This window comes from Eschrichtius robustus, chromosome 6, assembly GCF_028021215.1.
Source record: "Eschrichtius robustus isolate mEscRob2 chromosome 6, mEscRob2.pri, whole genome shotgun sequence".
Taxonomy (NCBI): domain Eukaryota; kingdom Metazoa; phylum Chordata; class Mammalia; order Artiodactyla; family Eschrichtiidae; genus Eschrichtius; species Eschrichtius robustus.
The window spans coordinates 78,480,519-78,500,272 of NC_090829.1; the positions used below are offsets into that span (position 1 = coordinate 78,480,519).

The 19,754-nt window shown below is 39.7% G+C and overlaps 1 protein-coding gene across 1 annotated transcript in view; it reads right to left on the bottom strand.

The window, feature by feature from the left end:
• Positions 1-19,754, bottom strand: part of PARP14 (poly(ADP-ribose) polymerase family member 14) — a 47,187-nt gene that overhangs the window by 3,386 nt on the left and 24,047 nt on the right. Inside the window, exons 9-16 of the mRNA XM_068546624.1 lie at positions 19,098-19,176; positions 16,749-16,898; positions 16,370-16,432; positions 14,583-14,750; positions 10,528-10,734; positions 7,225-7,824; positions 5,814-5,947; positions 10-184 (exon numbers count right to left, since the gene is read on the bottom strand). Of these exons, the coding sequence (XP_068402725.1) occupies positions 10-184; positions 5,814-5,947; positions 7,225-7,824; positions 10,528-10,734; positions 14,583-14,750; positions 16,370-16,432; positions 16,749-16,898; positions 19,098-19,176 (1,576 nt within the window). The remainder of the gene's footprint in view (positions 1-9; positions 185-5,813; positions 5,948-7,224; positions 7,825-10,527; positions 10,735-14,582; positions 14,751-16,369; positions 16,433-16,748; positions 16,899-19,097; positions 19,177-19,754) is intronic.

Consider the following 19,754-nt stretch of genomic DNA (forward strand, 5'->3'; position numbering starts at 1 on the left):
CGTCCTTACCATTTTTTCCAGCATAACTGCGGTTAAAGCCTTTTCCGTTGACAAGTGTCACTGAGTCAGCATCTGTCCCATGGAAGAGCAGCTTCTCATTTATTAATTGGCCATTTTTGGCATCCATGTTGTTTTTCTTTGTCTGGTAGTGTTTCCAGAGCTCTGGATTCTGGATCCTCTCAATCTGCAAATCAATAAGGAAAAATTTTCTGTCAATGCCAAGAGCCCTTGGCAAGATATAACAGATGAAACATGACCATTATTTTTCATAAGTATATACAAATTACAATAAACAGCAAATTCAATGCCAGATGGCAGCTTTCTACATTCAGAAGTCTTTTTAGATCCAGAGTTTCACAGAAACAGGCCTTGGTAAGAATGTTAATTTAATTTTAAACATCTTTTATGTACCACATGAGAGCAGACAATGTTTAGGATCTTAAGTCCTCATTATATGAACTTGGCTGACCAAAGCCTCTTCAACTCCTAACTGCTCCTGTTGCCGTCTACCTCACTATGTCACTTTGTCTCTCTCCTCCCGTGAGAGGGTATTCTAATAGTGGGAGAAGCACTAGTGTCTAGGCAAGAAGGAAATTAATTAGTGAAAATTAATCTCTGGTCCAGTTGGAAGAGTGGGGCATGAATCCTGGTGGGAGGGGATCTGGTTATAGACCAAAGTGGCCATGCTTTGACCATACTCTTTGGCCTCCAGGGCTGTGGTAGAAACTCCTTGGGTCTTGGATTGCAGATCAGTTTCTACACTCCCCTAATCACCAGGTGGTGGCAGTTTCATAAGGTTGACTTGGGAAAGAGTGAAGGGTGGGTAAGGGAGGCAAGGACCCCCATGGACAGGCACAAGGTGAAGGTTCCATGTGGTCAGAATCTTCCAGTCCAGGGAACTCTCGAGTCTGACACTATTATTACCTGCCTTTATTGGGTTCTTATTCTTTTTTTTTTTTTTTTTTCAGTTTTGGGTTTCCCGTTTTTAATTAAGATACAGTTTGCGGGCTTCTCTGGTGGCACAGTGGTTAAGAATCCACCTGCCAATTCAGGGGATGCGGGTTCGAGCCCTAGTCAGGGAAGATCCCACATGCCGCATGCACCACAACTACTGAGCCTGCACTCTAGAGCCCGTAAGCCACAACTACTGAGCCCTTGTGCCACAACTACTGAAGCCTGGGCACCTAGAGCCCGTGCTCCGCAACAGGAGAAGCCACCACAATGAGAAGCCCACGCACCGCAACAAAGAGTAGCCCCCACTCGCCACAACTAGAGAAAGCCCACGTGCAGCAACGAAGACCCCATGCAGCCAAAAATAAAAATAAATAAAATAATTAATTTTTAAAAAAGATACAGTTTGCCCTCTAGTTCCAAGTCTCAGCATTATCATGTATTTTGTTGATCCAATTTATAATCTTAAATTTTATTTTTCCTTTTACCTACAACTAAGTTTCTAATCTTCAAACTACTTCCAATTTATTTCTATTTACTTTAAATCTTATTTATTTTACTCATTTTTAAAAGCCTTAAAATTTTATTCATACCGAGTTTTGGAACCATTCTTAATTTCTTAGTCCTTTTATTCTTGTTTCTCACCCTTTTTTAGTATATATGCTGCTGAAGTGAGCACAAACCCTTTTAAAATTTAATAACCACACAAAGAAAATTATTTCAAGTAATTTTGAACACAGTAATCTGAGTCTGTATTCCTAGTAGGATAAATTCTAAGCTTTACTTAGTAGGCTTATTTTAGCAGCAGGCTTCTGGCTATGATAGACTACTTGTATCAGACCAAACTTCTTGCCAACAACTACTAGAAGAGCTAGTGGGAAAAAAGTCTGTTTGAAGGCAACAAGGATTTTAGCCAGGTTCCTGGAGAGAAGGGAAGTGCAGAGTGAAACAAAGTCAGTAGATAATAGAATAACTTCTTCAAAGTGCTTAAAGAAAATAACTACCAATTCAGAATTTTGTACCGAGCAAAAATATCCTTCAAAGAATGAGGGTGAAATAAATTTTCAGACAAACTGAGAGAATTCATCACTACCAGACCTGCACTAGAAGAAATAACTAAAGCCAGAGGAAAATGACGCCAGATGAGGCACAGAAATACAAGAAGGACTGAAAAGCAGTGGGATGAAAGGGTAAATATGTATATAAAATTATATACATATTATATATACACACACACACATCTGAGTCACTTTGCTGTATACCAGAAACTAACACAGTATTGTAAATCAACAATAGTTCAATAAAAGTAAATAAATAAATAAAAAGAAGCTTCTTTGATGCCTCACCTACAAAATATATTCTTGCAAAAAATATTCATCTGAATTTACCCAAGCCTTTCAACCTAACTCCAAGTTTACCAGAAATAAAGCGGATAGAGGAATAAATTAAATGACACCATGCGCAATCAGACAAATCTAGAATCTATAAGAAAACTGCTTGGATTCTTAAAAAATCTAGGCGAGGCAGAGCCAGAATGTGGAACATTCTACAACACAACTAGCTTAAACTCTTCTAAAATTTCAATATCATGAAAAACAATGCTTAAAAATGCAGGAGTACTGTTCTATATCAGAAGAGATGAAGGAGACACAATGACAAAATGCAATGTGTGAGTCCAGATTGGGGGCAGGGGTTGGGGGGAAGTTATAAGAAAGCTGTTTTGAGCAACAGGGATGATTTGAATATTGACCTTCTATTGGATATTATTATAAGGGATAATGATATTTGTGTTATTTAAGAGAATGTTTTTATTCTTAGGATACATATGCTATAATATTTAGGAGTGTCATGATATCTGCAACTTACTTTCAATTGTTTCAGGAAAAACAGAGAGAGTGAGGGAAAAAAAGCAAATGTTACAAAATTGTTGAATCTAGGTGGAAGTTCATGGGTGTTAAAAAACCTTAGTCACAAGACATGACAGTCATGGAGGATGACAGACCACCCATTTTTCATGTTAGTGCTTTTGCACTACTAGACACCTCCACAGAGGTGCCTTAAGTACAACCTAGCTCTGCTTTTACTGGGGTCATAGACTGGGATTTCACATAAGATTTTATTTGAAAAAAGGGTTCCACTACAAAAGGGTAGTGAAGTCATTTCTCTGGTGAAGGTCTGCCAACACACAGTAAGACTCCAGGGCCCACTGCAGACATTTCTGGTCAACTGGGTGGTCCTGCTCAATTTGGACTTGGCATCTCATCACAATGTGCCAGTCAGCCACTCCCAGAGGACTGTAATTGGTATCTTTAATGAAACTTATTGTCTCAGAACCAGACCATGAAAGAGCTACGTACTTGAATTACATTTTCTTGGTACCACATATAATTGTTTTGCTCAACATACAGGGATCTATCTATTTGGCAAGGTTATTTATTCTTCCAGTTTTATTAAGATATAGTTTACATTCATATAGCACTGTATAAGTTTAAGATGTACAGCATAGTGGTTTGACTTACATATATCATGAAAAGATCATCATAAGTCCAGTGAACATCCATCATCTCATATAGATACAAAATTAAAGAAATAGAAAAAAAATTTTTTCCTTGTGATGAGAACTCCCAGGATCCACTCTCCCAACAACTTTCACACATAATATAGTGTATGAAAGCACTGTTGATTATATTTATCATGTTGTACATTACATCCCCAGTACTCATCTTAAACTGCAAGTTTGTACCTTTTGCCTACCTTTCATCCAGTTCCCTCTCCCTATACCCCGTCTCTGGTAACCACAAATCTGATCTCTTTTTCTATGAGCTTGTTTGTTTATTTTTGAAGTATAACTGACCTACAACACTATGCTAGTTCCTGTTACACAGCATAGCGATTCCATACTTCCATATATTTCAAAATGATCACCAAGATAAGTCCAGCCATGATCAGTCACCATACAAAGATATAATTATTGACTATATTACCCACACTGCACATTTCATACCTGTGACTCAGCTACTGTGCAACTCTAAGTTTGTACCTCTTAATCTCTCTAACCTATTCCTCTCCTTCCTACATTGAGGGATTAAAAAAAAATGGTATAAAATTTGATATTGAATTTATTGTGAGGATGATTTTGAAGATATTCTCTAGTACTTATTCACAGGCGAACTCTTTCAGGAGTCAGTCTCAGTATTGTGAAAAACTGTTGAGTCTCCTGATCAAATGCTTTGCTCTTTGATTTATGGACATTATGAATCTTATAGCTGAGTGTTTACTTCTTTGCTTTGTCTACTAGGAAGATCAAGGACAAATTTGAGGGCCTCCTCTAGTAACTATCTAGGACTTCATGTTATGTATTTTTGTGAACTAACAGTACCTCTGTAATTATCTTAATTTCCCTGCCCTACTTTTCCTTTTGTCCATATTCATGTTATCTGAAGGTATATCTTTGTAGGACACTTCAAATATTTTTTGAATTATTATGTAATAATAATAATATTATATGTATTATTAAGTACATGAATAAACAGAGTGGTGGCAGTGCAAATAGAGAATAAGAGAAAATTTGCAAAGAAAGACAATGCAGGCCTTACTGGCAGACTTGTTATTACAGATGAAGGGAAGGTACTCAAAGATCTCTAGCTTTACTCAGAAAGTGGTGGAACCAAGGACAGAAAGCAGGAAGGAAGGGGAAATGATGAGATGAGTTAGATTTTAGGGAAATTGATTTAGCAGACAGATATTCAAGTGGAGACTTTTTTAGGCCACTTGGGAACTCAAGTTCTAGAGCTTGAGTCAAAGATCCAGGTTGGGGCTTCCCTGGTGGCGCAGTGGTTGAGAATCTGCCTGCCAATGCAGGGGACACGGGTTCGAGCCCTGGTCTGGGAGGATCCCACATGCCGCGGAGCAACTGGGCCCATGAGCCACAGTTGCTGAGCCTGCGCATCTGGAGCCTGTGCTCCGCAACAAGAGAGGCCGCGATAGTGAGAGGCCCGCGCACCGCGATGAAGAGTGGCCCCCGCTTGCCGCAGCTAGAGAAAGCCCTCGCACAGAAACGAAGACCCAACACAGCCATAAATAAATAAATAAATAAATAAATAAATAAATAATTCCCATTTAAAAAAAAAAAAAAAAAAAGATCCAGGTTGGTGATGTTGATTTGAGAGCTATCAACACTGAAATAATAGCTGCAGCCAAGAAGAGTAAAAACATTCCCTGGTGAACTGCAGAGACAGAATACCAAAATATAAATCCTGTGGGTTACCTAGGATTAGGGGTTTAGAGGAGGAACAGATGCCAGTGAAAATGAAAGGAGCATTAGTTAAAGAAGGAGAAGAAAGCATCAAAATAATACTGTCCTAGGAGTCAAGGGAGAAAAATAATTTCAAAAAGGAAACTTTCTAATGTTTAAAAGCAGAGGATGCCAAAATAAGGGAAATGAACAGGGAAAGGACCGCTGGATTATCAAGGAAGCAAGGACTGTTGATCTGTGAATAGTGGGGCAGAAGCACATAATCCTGATCTAATTTGCTAGTTATCAACTCCAACTTTGCTAGTTATCAACTCCAACTTTGGAGCCATATCTAGGAATTATTAGCTTGCTTCACAAAGTAAATATATATCTTTATTATTCTAATATATTACAATCTAATATTATATTGTAATAACTGACACAAGAATTTCAATGTCTCAGTAATCATAGTGACATGAGTAGAATCTAGAATTTAAAACCTAATTGCCATAAAATATTCTAATTCTGGGTAAAAAATGTGATAGGAAGTGAATGAAAATGTATTTATCCAGGACGATGATACCTCTATTTCCACCGTGTAGAAACTCCATGTCAGCGGAAGGCTTACCTTCTCTATGATGAAGTCTGCACAGGTCTCATTAAACTTGCTTGCCACAGTTTTGTATTCTGAATTATCAGGCTGTAGCTCAACCACACAGACTTTCTGCTGCTTCATATCGCTCCAGTATAAGGGGATCTCAACTGCAAAGTAGACATTTGAAAACTCCCTCGCACCTAGAAAGGCTCATCCGCATAGTCCACATTCCTGGTATGCTTTGAAAAACTGAGTATCATTTGTGCTCTTGTTTTACAATCTCCTAATTCAAGGTGTTCAAGAAGCCCCTTATCTTTCTAGAAGAATGTTTTCAAAAGGTGGACCACAGATAACCCACCTCAGAACCAACTATAACGCTTGCTTAAAAAAAACCTCACAGATCTACCGAATCAAAATCTCTGAGGGTGGGACCTGGGTACCTGCATCTTAACAAGTTTGATCATGCTCAGATTTGAGAACTGTTGGTGTAATAGAACTCAGCTGCATATTCTGTTCAGTCTCTAATCTGTCATAATTTAATAATTTTACATATAATATAAATGATTTTCCTACAGTGTTTTCAATATATAGTCATTAGTTTTGCTTACAAATGAATGGCTTTTTGCCAGAACTCACCACAACCACCAGGCCCTCCACATCTATTCTTTCATTATTCTTCACAGCATCCTTAAGAGTTGGGTGGGTGGGAGATTTTGCTACATGGCAGGTTGTGGTGGCAGCTCTGTCTCCCCGTCTGCTAAACAGAATACTGTATTTGACTTGTCATTTCCCCAGGGTTGCTCAGAGTCTGAGGAATTCGTTCACATTGATCTCTCAATGTACTGAAAGCCAATTTAGTAGTTTTCAGTGGGGGATTTATGTGTCAAAGGCAGGAATAGCTGACTACACAAGACAAGCATTCCCTTCTCAGGAATCTTGAAGACTGCTTCCTGATGTGTGTGTCAAAGAATGTTATCCTCAGGGCAGAGGAGCTAGTGACTTCTGGGAGAAGATCCTTCAGGCTCCCCATCCACTCTGGGTCATCAGTCACAGACACAGAGTGCCCACTCTCTGACTAGGCTGTCTTCAGTCTTTTGTTCTAGAAAGCCTTGGGCTACTTTACAGCCCATGGCTTTCCCTTTCCTGACAGAAGCAGCCATTACCTCCCCAGCAAAACCGGCTCCGGGAAGCTTGTAAACTGTAGAGATGAGAACAAATGCAACATTTGACTATTGTTACCATTAAGATAATAATGATCAGCTGTTGGGTGCACCCGTGCTGTATTTTCATGGCCAAAGTGTAAGGTCCTTCACCTGAGACCAAGTTTTCTATTTTCTTCCATAAGGGTACTTGGATTTTATCTACTTGAACAACATTTTGATGTATGTACAACACACATCACAGGCATAAAGTAATGGACAACAAGCATGATAGTTTGATTCACCTTCAGGTTTTGTACGGCGCCCAACAGGTAAACTCTTTCCGTTTGCATCTGTAGCAATGTATGTTTCCAAGTCCACTGTGTAGCTCTGATGATTAATTTTAACATCAATTGTCTTTCTCTTTTGTTTCTTTGCATCCTCCAGTTGCATATTGGTAATTTTGTCAAAACTATGAAACTTGTTATCGTCCTTATATTGCCATTCCACAAAATCACTGGTACGATCTGCCAGGTATTCCTGTTCTTTGGACAATCTAACTCTCTTAATCATGTCCTCAATTGCATTTCTAACCTGTATCACATCTTTGGTAATTCCAGAAACCTCAATCAAAGGTCTTTCACGGTCCAAGGAAATGGAAATATTTAACTTCTTCTGAAGCTCATTCAATTCCCGATATTCCTTTACATCAAAGTTTTTGATACATTCATCTTCACTGGTGTAGGGACACTGTTCCTTTTGAATGAGATCCTGTATCCAGAAGAAGACTTTTTCTACACTTTTTACATTTTCACCACACACCTGAAAAACTGCTGATTCTGTTTTCTTTTCTAAAACCAAAGGAGTCTGTTTTGGGGGAGATTTACTTGAGAAGCCCAAGAATGCTAAAAAAGAAAAGAAAGGAAGATTAGCTCTTTCTTTCTTTCTTTCCTTCTTCCTTCCTCCCTCCCTCTTCCCTCCCTCTTCCCTCCCTCCTTCCTCCCTCCCTCCTTCCTCTCTTCCTCTCTCTCTTTCTTTCTTTCTTTGTCACCATGCTGTACATTACAACCCTAGGACTTGTTTATCTTATAACTGGATGCTTTTACCCTTTTGACCAACTTCACCCATTTCACCCAACTCCCACCCCTCTGCACCCACCGGCAATCACCAATCTGTCCTCTGTATAAGTGCTATCATACAGTATTTATCTTTCTCTGTCTTATTTCATTGAGTATAATGCCCTCAAGGTCCACACATGTTGTTGCATGTAGCAGGATTTCCTTCTTTTTTATGCCTGAGTAATATTCCATATACACCACATCTTCTTTATAATTCATCTTTCAATGTTTCCATGTTGTGGCTATTGAAAATGCTGCTGCAGTGAACATGGATTCCAGAGAGTGATTTCATTTCCTTCAGATAAATACCCAGAAGTGGAACTGCTGGATCCTATGGTAGTTCTATTTCTAGACTTTTGAGGAACCTCCATGCTGTTTTCCACAGTAGCTGCACCAATTTACATTCCCACCAACAGTGCAGAGGGTTCCCTTTTCTCCACATCCTCACCAACACTTGTTATTTCTTGTCTTTTTTTTTTTTTTTAATCATTTATTTTCCTATGTTTTCTTCTAGGAGTTTTATGGTCAGGTCTTAACATTTGAGTCTTTAATACTTTTTTTTTTTTTTTTGCTGTGACACGTGGCATGTGGGATCTTAGTTCCCTGACCAGGGATCAAACCCATGCACCGTGCAGTGGAAGCATGGAGTCTTAACCACTGGACCACCAGGAAAGTCCCTTGTCTTTTTTTTTTAATATATATTTTATTTATTTATTTATTTATTTGGTTGCACTGGGTCTTAGTTGCAGCAGGCGGGCTCCTTAGTTGCAGCTCACCTGCTCTTAGTTGTGGCATGTGAGCTCTTAGTTGCGGCATGCATGTGGGATCTAGTTCCCTGACCAGGGATCGAACCTGGGCCCCCTGCATTGGGAGCACAGAGTCTTAACCACTGTGCCACCAGGGAAGTCCCTCCCTTGTCTTTTTGATAATAGCTGTTCTATCATGTGAGGTGATCACTCATTATGATTTTGATTTCCATTTCCCTGATGATTAATGATGTTGAGCACCTTTTCATGTACCTATTGGCCAGCTGTATATCTTTTTTGGAAAAATGACTATTCAGATACTCTATTTTAAAATCAAATTGTTTGGGGTTTTTTCTATTGTTGTATGAGTTCTTTATATATTTTGGATTTAACCCCTTATCAGATATACGATTTACAAATATTTTCTCCCATTCAGTGGGTTCTCTTTTCATTTTGTTTATGACTTCCTTTGCTGTGCAGAAGCTTTTCAGTTTGATGTAGTCCCGCTTATTCATTTTGCTTTTGTAATTTTAGTGTCAAATCTAAAAAGTCATTGCTAAGACCAGTGTTGAGGAGCTTACCCATATGTTTTCTTGTAGGAGTTTTATGGTTTCAAGTCTGTTTGTTCTACTTCAGTAAGAAGTGCCACTGGAATTTTGATAGGGATTGCATTGAATCTGTAGATTGCTTTAAGTAGTATGGATATTTTAATAATATTAATCCTTCCAATCCATGAGCATGAACTATCTTTCCATTTATTTGTATCTTCTTCAGTTTCTTTCATCAATGTTGTATATTTTCATGATACAGGTCTTTCACCTCCTTGGTTAAATTTATTCCTGGGTATTTTATTCTTTTTGATGCAATTATAAATGGGATTGTTTTCTTAATTTCTCTGTGATAGTTCATTAAAGATTAGCTATTTCAAGTCAGACAGAGAAAGACAAATACTGTATGACCTCACTGATACGCAGAATCTGAAAAAAAAAAAACTCATAGAAAAAGAGATCAGATTTATGGTTACTAGGAGGTTGCGGGGTGAGGGTGAGAGGAGATTGGAGAAAGGCGGTCAAAAGATACAAACTTCCAATCACAAGATAAATAAGTACTAGGGATGTAATGTACAGAATGATGACTGTAATACTGTGATTTATAAGAAAAAATATATTTGGTCAGAATGACCAAATATTTTTCTCATATATACAGTATTTGGCTTGTGATTGGTATCTGAAGCGGAGGGCAGTCTTGTGGCACTGAGCCCTTTACCTGTGGAATCTGATTCCATCTCTGGGTAGATGATGGTCAGAATTGAGTTGAATCCTCAGACACCCTGCTGGCATCTGAGAATTGCTTGTAGGTACAGGGAAGCCTCCATACACACATTGGAACTGGGTCCAGAAACATTCTTTAGTGACTGTAGTTAACACTACTATATGATAGATATGAAAGTTGTTAAGAGAGTTCTTGTCACAAGGAAAAATGTTCTTCTTTTCTTTTTTTACTTTCTCTTTTTATTGTATCTATGTGAGATGATGGATGCTAACTAAGCTTATTGCGGTATTCATTTCACAATATATGTAAGTCAAACCATTATGCTGTATACGTCAGACTTATACAGTGATGTATGTCAACTATATCTCCATAAAGCTGGAACAAAGCTAATAAACTACCAGAAAAAAGAATAGCTATTTCTCATGTGACATCAATATTAGGAACATGTATTTCATAAAAATGAACAACTCACATGAAATTTTAGACATCATAGGCTGCTGGGGAGAAGGCTGAGGTCCTTCTCTTTTCTTCATGTTGGCATAAAACACGTCCAGTACTTGAGGCAGAAAGATAACAACTTTAACTTTTTTCATAGACTGGACCAATCCTTTCTGAATAAAGTCTTCAATGGCATCAATTATGGCTGCTGCAACCTTATCTGGATCTTGTTTGGCACTTCCTAGAAAGGTAAATAATAAAAATGATTGGGAAAAAAAGAGATCCAACTGGATTTGAAAAAGAAGACCCAACTGGAAAAGGCCGAGGAATAAATTAGGGATTCTGATTCTCAGAATAAATTCCCACTCCCCAACTCTTTCATCACCATGGACTTTTCTAAAATGCATCAGCAGACACCCTTGAAGTCCTAGATGCAATGGGGAGTTTTTGTTCCAGGATGTCAGGAACAGCCCAACAATGAACAAAGGACCCAGAAACATAACTTGGTGTCTGATATCTGTTATTTGCTCTTTTCAGCTGATCCCAGCTCACTATGTTCCTCTGTGTTACAGAGCACAGTTAACCTTTCTTGGCTCACTGGTGTCCTCAAAAGATCCACAAAAGCAAAAGAAGCTAATGTATGTTGAAATATCATGCTCTTTAAAGAGAACAGGTCTTCCCTGGTGGTACAGTTGGTTAAGAATCCGCCTGCCAATGCAGGGGACACAGGTTCGAGCTCTGGTCCGGGAAGATCCCACATGCTGCGGAGCAACTAAGCCCATGTGCCACAACTACTGAGCCTGTGCTCTAGAGCCCGCGTGCCACAACTATTGAAGCCCGTGCCCTAGAGCCCGTGCTCTGTAACAAGAGAAGCCACCGCAAAGAGAAGCCTATGCACCGCAACGAAGAGTAGCCCCTGCTCGCCGCAACTAGAGAAAGTCCATACACAGCAACGACGACCCAACGCAGGCAAAAAGTAAATAAATAAAAGAGAACTAATTATAAATAAATTAACTAATTTAAAAAATAAAGAGAACAGCATTATTTTTTGTTCAGTCATTTCTTAACTATTACGTATATATCCTTATTCTCTCAGATGTCTTTGGGGACCTGATTTAAACTGAGCTAATTTCGTAAGACACCTAGAGCCATGAGCTATTTGTTATAATCTATAATTCTTTGCATACAAGTTATCCATGAGCCTCCAAGAAGTTTTTCGTCCCACGGTCACTGTGATTTTAGTTGCCTTTCAGGGTTCACGGTTGCCACCTGAGCAAGGTCTTTTCCTATTTTAAGCATGCTCCATATCTTGTTTCTCAAGCCTACTGGCTAGGTAAGATCATGAAAAGTTCCTTGAAGAGGCTCACGAAAAGCCATGGAAGCAGTTCCATACGAATAGCAGCTGTCACATTGCAGGGTGGGGAGTGGGCAATGTGAAAGTCCTCTGGCCAACTTGGTGTGATAGACAAAGGGCCTACTTGGGTTATCCCTGTTGACAGTGCCCGCTATTACTGCAGAAAGGAGAGCAGACCTCTTTGACTTGGCTATGGAGACAACTGTAGGAATGTAGACAATCCCCATATAAAACTAACCTAGAGGGTTTGTGCAGGTTTTTTCTTTTTATTAGATGATCAGGGAAAGAGGGAAATTCTCCATTGCAATGCTGTAGTTATTCCATGCTATTTGGAAGAATTTAAATGGGAATGTTCAGATATATTCATTCACTCTCACTAATCTAAGCACTTGGGACACAGAGGATGTGATATGTGGGGATGAACAGGTGTTCAACAGGTGAAGTATGGAAACCTGAGGGAGAGGCTACGCCAGACAGAACTGTGTAAAAAGTGTGATATGTGAACCTGGTGTGTTCAGGGGAACAGGTTTGTTTTTGAGAAAGATAAACGGGGGAGGTAGGGGGGTAGGTGGAGGAGGCACTGGAGCAGGGAGCCAGGTCTAAACAGGATAATTTAAATAAAGGTTTAGGCAAAAGACAAGAGCTGAACAAAGACAGGAGGCCAGAATGAAGAGCTGGGTGTAGGGATTGAGGAGATATTTAGAAAGTAAAGTCAGCAGGACCAAGTGGCCAACTGGCTTTATACTTCCCCTTTGTTCCCCGTCTTTTGCCACCTACAACCTTCACGTGTATTTCATAAGTCCCATTGCACTGCAGTTGTTTGTTGACATGTCTGTGTCTCACAAAAGGCCAGGTGCCCCTTGTGGACTGGACCCTTTTCTTAGTCATCTTTCTATCCCCGCTGCCGCAGCTCAGTGCCCGGCACATAGCAGACACTCAGTAAATATTTAATCAAACTAATTAATAAACTAATACACATAGGAGTCATGAAGAAGGTAGAGTCAAGGATTCTAGATAGAAAGTGATGTTTTTAACATGCTCAGGGATATAAGAGGAAGGGCAGGTGTGGGGGAGAAGACAATGAACTGGAGTTTGGAGTTTGCTTTGAGCTTGAGGTACTTGCAGGTACCAGTGAGTACCCATTCTCTCCCCTCAAGCCTGTGAGGAACAGGGAGAGGGCTTCCTTTACTGCCAGCAACTGTCTCAATCACAGTCTCAATTCAACTCATAATCACCACTAAGCGAAAAAGCTCCCCATCTGTTAGTCTAAGGGCCTGCTCAGGTGGTGATAGAGACAGGTAAAGAAGATGAGGAAGGAGAATTTGCTAACTTTGATTTATTTGTGCAGACCAGCAATACAACCAGGTCAGTGGAAAAAACAACAGCTTTGCAGTAACCCAGAAATAATTATACAAAACTAAAACTGCCTCATTTCCTTATTTCTTCTTTGACTCCACCCAGGGACTCCCTTGGGAAGGTCTGTGCCACCCTTAGGCTGCCTGCTTTCTTGGCACAAATAAAGTTAAGATGGAAACACAAGACAAGAGCTCAGAGGAAAAAGCAGATGGAGATAGAGACTGGGGAATCATTAGTGGGTGTCCATAGAAAATGATAGATGATAAATAGATAGATAGATGATAGACAGATAATACATTGGCTAATCTGCTAGGATTGAATGATACTACAAGGGGAATGAAAGCATAAAGCGAACATAAATTATACTTTCAGAAACAGAGAACTAAGGAGACATAACATTCTATGTGGGAACATTAAGAGGAATGAAAAATAAGAGAAATCAAAGTATGGGAAAGAGAATTAGAAGAAGGCCCAGAAAGTGACAAGGATGGTTAGGTTTATTAAGGCTAAACTTTTGGAGGGCCTAGAATGCCAGTGTGAGACACTCAAACTTAGATTCCTGAGCAATGGAAGGATTAATCCAGTGCTGAGCCTTCTCTTTCTGGGACCAGTCAGCTCCATCCCACTTCAAGCCTGAGAGTATTTGCCTCCCCTGAGCAGCTCTCTTAAAGGAGACCGAGCAGGAATCCCTGATTAATGCACATGACTCAGATTGCTGGGGAAAGAGCTCAAGGAGCACCACCTTACAAATGATAAGCCCAAAGCACCATCCTTATAAATGAAGACTCATACAATCATTATGTAGTTTAAGGAAAACAAGAAACTTCAAAGAGGCAGGCAGGCTGAAAGGAGGAAGGTGGAGAGTTTCTGACCCATGAGAACCCACTGGATTCTGGCGACTGAGAGGTCACGATGCCCCATGGCCAGCCCACTGTCGAGGAGGCAAGAGAAGACGGACAGCCATGCTGTCTGAGAGTCGGCCATGGGGAGGCAAAAGTCCGTGCACTGATGTTTCCATGGAGAGGGGATGGAGGGGAAGTCAAAGACTAAATAATGGGGGATGTGTAGAGGATGGAAAAGAGAAAGGAGCTGATGAAAGCAATGAGAGATGGACTTTCTTTCCTTTCCCCTCCCTTCCTCTCCCTTCCCTTCCACATTAGAAAGCACATGTCTACTATCCCAATACTCTCTTCAGTTTTCTTCATTTTTCCCTTTTTTACTTAAACTACCCACAGACTTTGCTCCTTCCCTCGGGGGCTGCCCTGGCTTGAGGAAGCTGCCCTGATGTAGACTCAGCAGTAAGTACATTAGCCATCAGCACCAATCCAAGGGAAACTAGTCATCTTGGGATTTAGCCTTGACAGCCAAAGGCTACAAACCTGTCCCGATGGCTGGGAGGCAAACGGACGAGTAATTCTGCTTTTCACACTCTTGCAAAACACAGGAAACCGATCTCTTGACATCATTTCCACCAATGACGTGAATAATATTCTTGCACTTCAATAATCCACCTTCGGTAATTATATAATCTCTGTGGCCCCCTTGAGCTGGGAAACACAAGACAAAAAGATGCAAAATTAGATGCTGAACCCACTCTTTTTAATACATCTTTATTGGACTATAATTGCTTCACAATGCTGTGTTAGTTTCTGTTGTACAACAAAGTGAATCAGCCATATACATACATATATCCCCATATCCCCTCCCTCTTGAGCCTCCCTCCCACCCTCCCTATCCTACCCCTCTAGGTGGTCACAAAGTACCGAGCTGATCTCCCTGTGCTATGCTGCTGCTTCCCACTAGCTATCTATTTTACATTTGGTAGTGTGTATATGTCAATGCTACTTCACCCCAGCTTCCCTCTCCCCCTCCCCATGTCCTCAAGTCCATTCTCTATGTCTGCGTCTTCATTCCTGCCCTGCCACTAGGTTCATCAGTACCTTTTTTTTTTTTTTAGATTCCATATATATGCATTAGCATATGGTATTTGTTTTTCTCTTTCTGACTTACTTCACTCTGTATGACAGACTCTAGGTTCATCCACCTCACTACAAATAACTCAATTACGTTTCTTTTTATGGCTGAGTAATATTCCATTGTATGTATGTGCCACATCTTCTTTATCCATTCATCTATCAATGGACATTTAGTTGCTTCCACGTCCTGGCTATTGTAAATAGTGCTGCAATGAACATTGTGCTACATGTCTCTTTTTTAATTATGTTTTTCTCAGGGTCTATGCCCAGTAGTGGGATTGCTGGGTTGTATGTAGTTCTATTTTTAGTTTTTTTTTTTTAATAAATTTATTTATTTATTTATCTACTTTTGGCTGTGTTGGGTCTTCGTTTCTGTGCGAGGGCTTTCTCCAGTTGCGGCGAGCGGGGGCCACTCTTCATCGCTGTGCGCGGGCCTCTCACTGTCGCGGACTCTCCCGTTGCGGAGCACAGGCTCCAGACGCGCAGGCTCAGTACCTGTGGCTCACGGGCTTAGTTGCTCCACGGCATGTGGGATCTTCCCAGACCAGGGCTCAAACCCATGTCCCCTGCATTGGCAGGCAGACTCCTAACCACTGCGCCACCAGGGTAGCCCCACTATTTTTAGTTTTTTAAGGAACCTCCATACTGTTCTCCATAGTGGCTGTATCAATTTACATTCCCACCAACAGTGCAAGAGGGTTCCCTTTTCTCCACACCCTCTCCAGCATTTATTGTTTGTAGATTTTGGGATGATGGCCATTCTGACTGGTGTGAGGTGATACCTCATTGTAGTTTTGATTTGCATTTCTCTCATAATTAGTGATGTTGAGCATCTTTTCATGTGCCTCTTGGCCATCTGCATGTCTTCTTTGGTGAAATGTCTATTTAGTCTTTGAACCCACTCTTTGATTGTTTAAAAAACAAAATGTCTGAATTGGCAGATAAAGCATTTTATGTGAATAAGAAACTCCTGAAATACTACCTTTGATGAATCTTTCTTGCTTCTCTTTTTAACTGTGAGATTACTTTTCACTTCTAATTCTCTACAACTGGAATTCTTTAGTGAAAGGTATGATTTTAAGATCAATATGTTGTCTCCCCAATCCCAGGACTTTCCTCATCCTCCACAGCCTCCCATATTCAGTCTTCTACTTAAAACTTAGAACCAAAAAGATAGCATTGTGCCTTACCTTGACGAGAACATTCCATTTCCACACTTTTCCCAGCATGTTCTAAAATTGCTTTGGAGACCCCTGCATGAGAAAAGCAAGATGTTTACACACATGAATAAAAAAAATTACAGGACATTTGGATCAGAATGACTGCCTAATTATCTAAATGCTTTCCCCATCCTCAAAGGAATCCTATAACTTGGGTATTTCTGATAACAAAGAAGAAAAACTCATAAAAGAGCTGTTCCCAATTATGAGAAACAATGTCAAAATAATTTTTAAATTACTAATTAATATCAATAAGCCAAAGTTGTAGAAACCAGTTTGGCTATAGGAACTCTCCTTCACAGGCTCTACTGTGACTATTACACTAGTCAAAATTCTATAAGTCAAGTACCTGCTTTGAGATTAAATGCCTTTGATGTTGAATTTACAATCACATCTGCCTCTTCTTTGGTGATATCTCCAGAGGCTACCTGGAAAATGATGGGCCCAATCTTCATTTCATGCACTCCTGAATCAGGGTTAGAAACAGTCCCATATAAACCTGACAAGAAAAAAAAAAAGAGACTCAGTAACAAGTCGACAACAGCAAGAATGACTTAGGTCTCATGGTTCTCACCTGTGCCCCTCTCATCTCTCTCTCTCTCTCTCCGTCTCTCTCTCTCTCCGTCTCTCTCTCTCTCTCTCTCTGTCTCTCTCTGATTTCTGGCATTTAACCTGGCCCTGGCCTTGAGCCCCTGATGGTCTGTTTCTGGAAAAGGATTATAAAATATAATACATATCAAACATGTCCTTCTGCTGCTGGCTGAGGTGAATTAGCCCACTTGAGCCTTTCTTTCCCACTGACTACAAGTAACAACATGGGACAAATACAAAAAGCCACTCTGAGAACTGAGACGTGCACAACAGCAGGCAGACTGGGGAAGGGAGTCAAAACTTGAAGAGACAGCCTGTGCTGCTTCCCATTTTGTTTTGTTTTGAAATTTTTCCTCTTTTCTCTCCCAGCTTTGACCCAAGCATGGCCCTAGTTACAGAACTACACGATGAGAACAGGCAGCAAAACTCTCAGAGAATCTCTGTCTTTGTGGCCAGAGGATTGAGAATATGGGTCCCTGTGAGCTGAAGAGTATGGCAGAGAAGCCTCATAATATTCCATATTTTTCCTTTTTAAATCCAGGCCCTGTACCAAGGTGCCCGGTTGCAGAACTCCACAGCGACACTGCAGGGAGCTAACACTCTGAGAGACATTCTGTATTTCTGTCCAGAAGAATCAGGAAAAAGGGCCTTGTGGTCTGAAAAGTGTATCTGTGGTGTATGGGAAATCCCTGTGTTTTTGTTTACTTGGTTCCCTCCCCCCACCCCCCACCCCCTCTGCTTTGCCCAAGGGCACCCCTGATCACGCAGAATAATGAGGCAACAGAACAGGCAGCTTCACCTCTGAGAGAACCTTGTCCTTCTGGCCAGAAGACCTGGAAAATGGGCTCCTGCAAGTCAGAGAATGTAAGGGGAACACTGGAGTGGTGACCCCCTGTTCTGTGTATGACTGGAGTCAACCCTGAGCTCACCCCAGAGCTGTGTACGTGGGGCAGACCCAAGCTGCACAGCAAAGGCCTTGAGAATGGAATTGACCTTGGAACCACTGCCCACACAGGAAGTGAGGCAGAACTTGTAGAATGACGTTAACTGATTGGCTACCTGCTCAAACAAACAAACAAACAAAACAATCACCATTTTCCAGAGGATTTTAACAGGACCCAAGTCTTACAACACAATGTTTAAAATGCCCATTCTATAATCCAAAATTGCTTGTCATACAAAGAACCAGGAAAATGTGACCAATTCTCAAGGATAAAGACACTCAATATAGATGCTAATCCCAAGATGGTTCAGATGTTGGAATGATCAGACAAAGACTTCAAAGCATCTACTATAACTACGCTCCCTAAGGTCGAAGTAAACACACTTGAATGCATGGAAATGATTTGGAATGAATGGAAAAACAGGGGTCTCTGCAGAGAAATATAAACTATAAAATAAGAATCAAATGGACATTTTAGAACTTAAAAATACAATATTTGAAATCAAAAATTCACTGGATAGGCTCAATAGTATAGTACAGAGAAAAGAATCAGTGAATTTGGAGGTAGATTAATAAATATTATCCAATCTGAAGAACAGAGAGAAAAAAGACTGAAAAAAAAAAAAGAACAGACCCTCAGAGACATTATCAGAAGGCTTACCATTCATGTTATTGGAGCACCAGAAGGAGAGGAGAGAGAGATCAGTGCAGAAAAATATATCTGAAGAAATGACTGAAAAATCCCCAGATCTGATGGAAGACATACATATTCAGATTTAAGAAGCTTCAGCAAACTCCAAACAGGATAAACTCAAATATATAACAGTAACTTTGACAGAGGAGAAGCATTTGGTTGGTATCATCTCTTTAAATGTGTCTATTTCTGAAAACACTTCAGAAATCACATCATCCTTAGAAAATAGTAGCCTCATCACCACTGAAAACCCCTTGTACAGATTATATAATCTGGCCTGCCTACTCTTTCACCCCAGATCACATAAACATGGCCAGTGTCTTGCATGCTCAGGTGTATAGAGTATAATTTATTATCTTCTTTATCACAAATTGTTTTTTTCATAAAAATTATCCTATCATTTTTCACTTAACACTGAATACTTATTTAGCAACTAAAAATAATTTCTCTATTTAAAAGCTTTATTGAACCTTGTGTATCTTCGGCCTTGGGAATTTTGTCACTGATGAAATTTCCATTAGCCCTTCTGGCAAATTCATCTGAGAATGCCTAGAAATACAAAGACAGTTTTAATCACTACAATTCTCTGTAGATGAATGAATTTGATTCATCAGACCTTTTGATCCTACATGCACAAATATTTAGGAGAGAACAATTCTCAGAGTATCATTTATTTTCATTATGGATTTTTAAGTTATGAAAAATTCATAAATTCTATTTCTGTAAATACAAACTATGAAAATTATCAAAGATGTGAACAAAAATATAACTACAATGCTATTTGTAATTGAGAAAAAATTAAACAGTTTGAAAATCCAACAGGAAAATGGTTAAATAAATTTTAGTATGTCCATATGTTGGAGTATTTATCAGCCATTAAAAATTATGTTTTCAAAGAATAGTTAATGGACTAGGGAAATCCTTATTTCATACTATTAAATGAAAAAAGAATGATACTAAATTACATTATATAATACACCACATTTAAAAGTCCACATATATAAAAGAAGACTAAGATGAAATACAACTAAAAGAATTTATGCATTTTTTATTGTTCAAAGTTTCTACAATGAGCATGTATTACTTTCATAATCAGTAAAACAAATACTTTGTTGTTGTTAAAACTA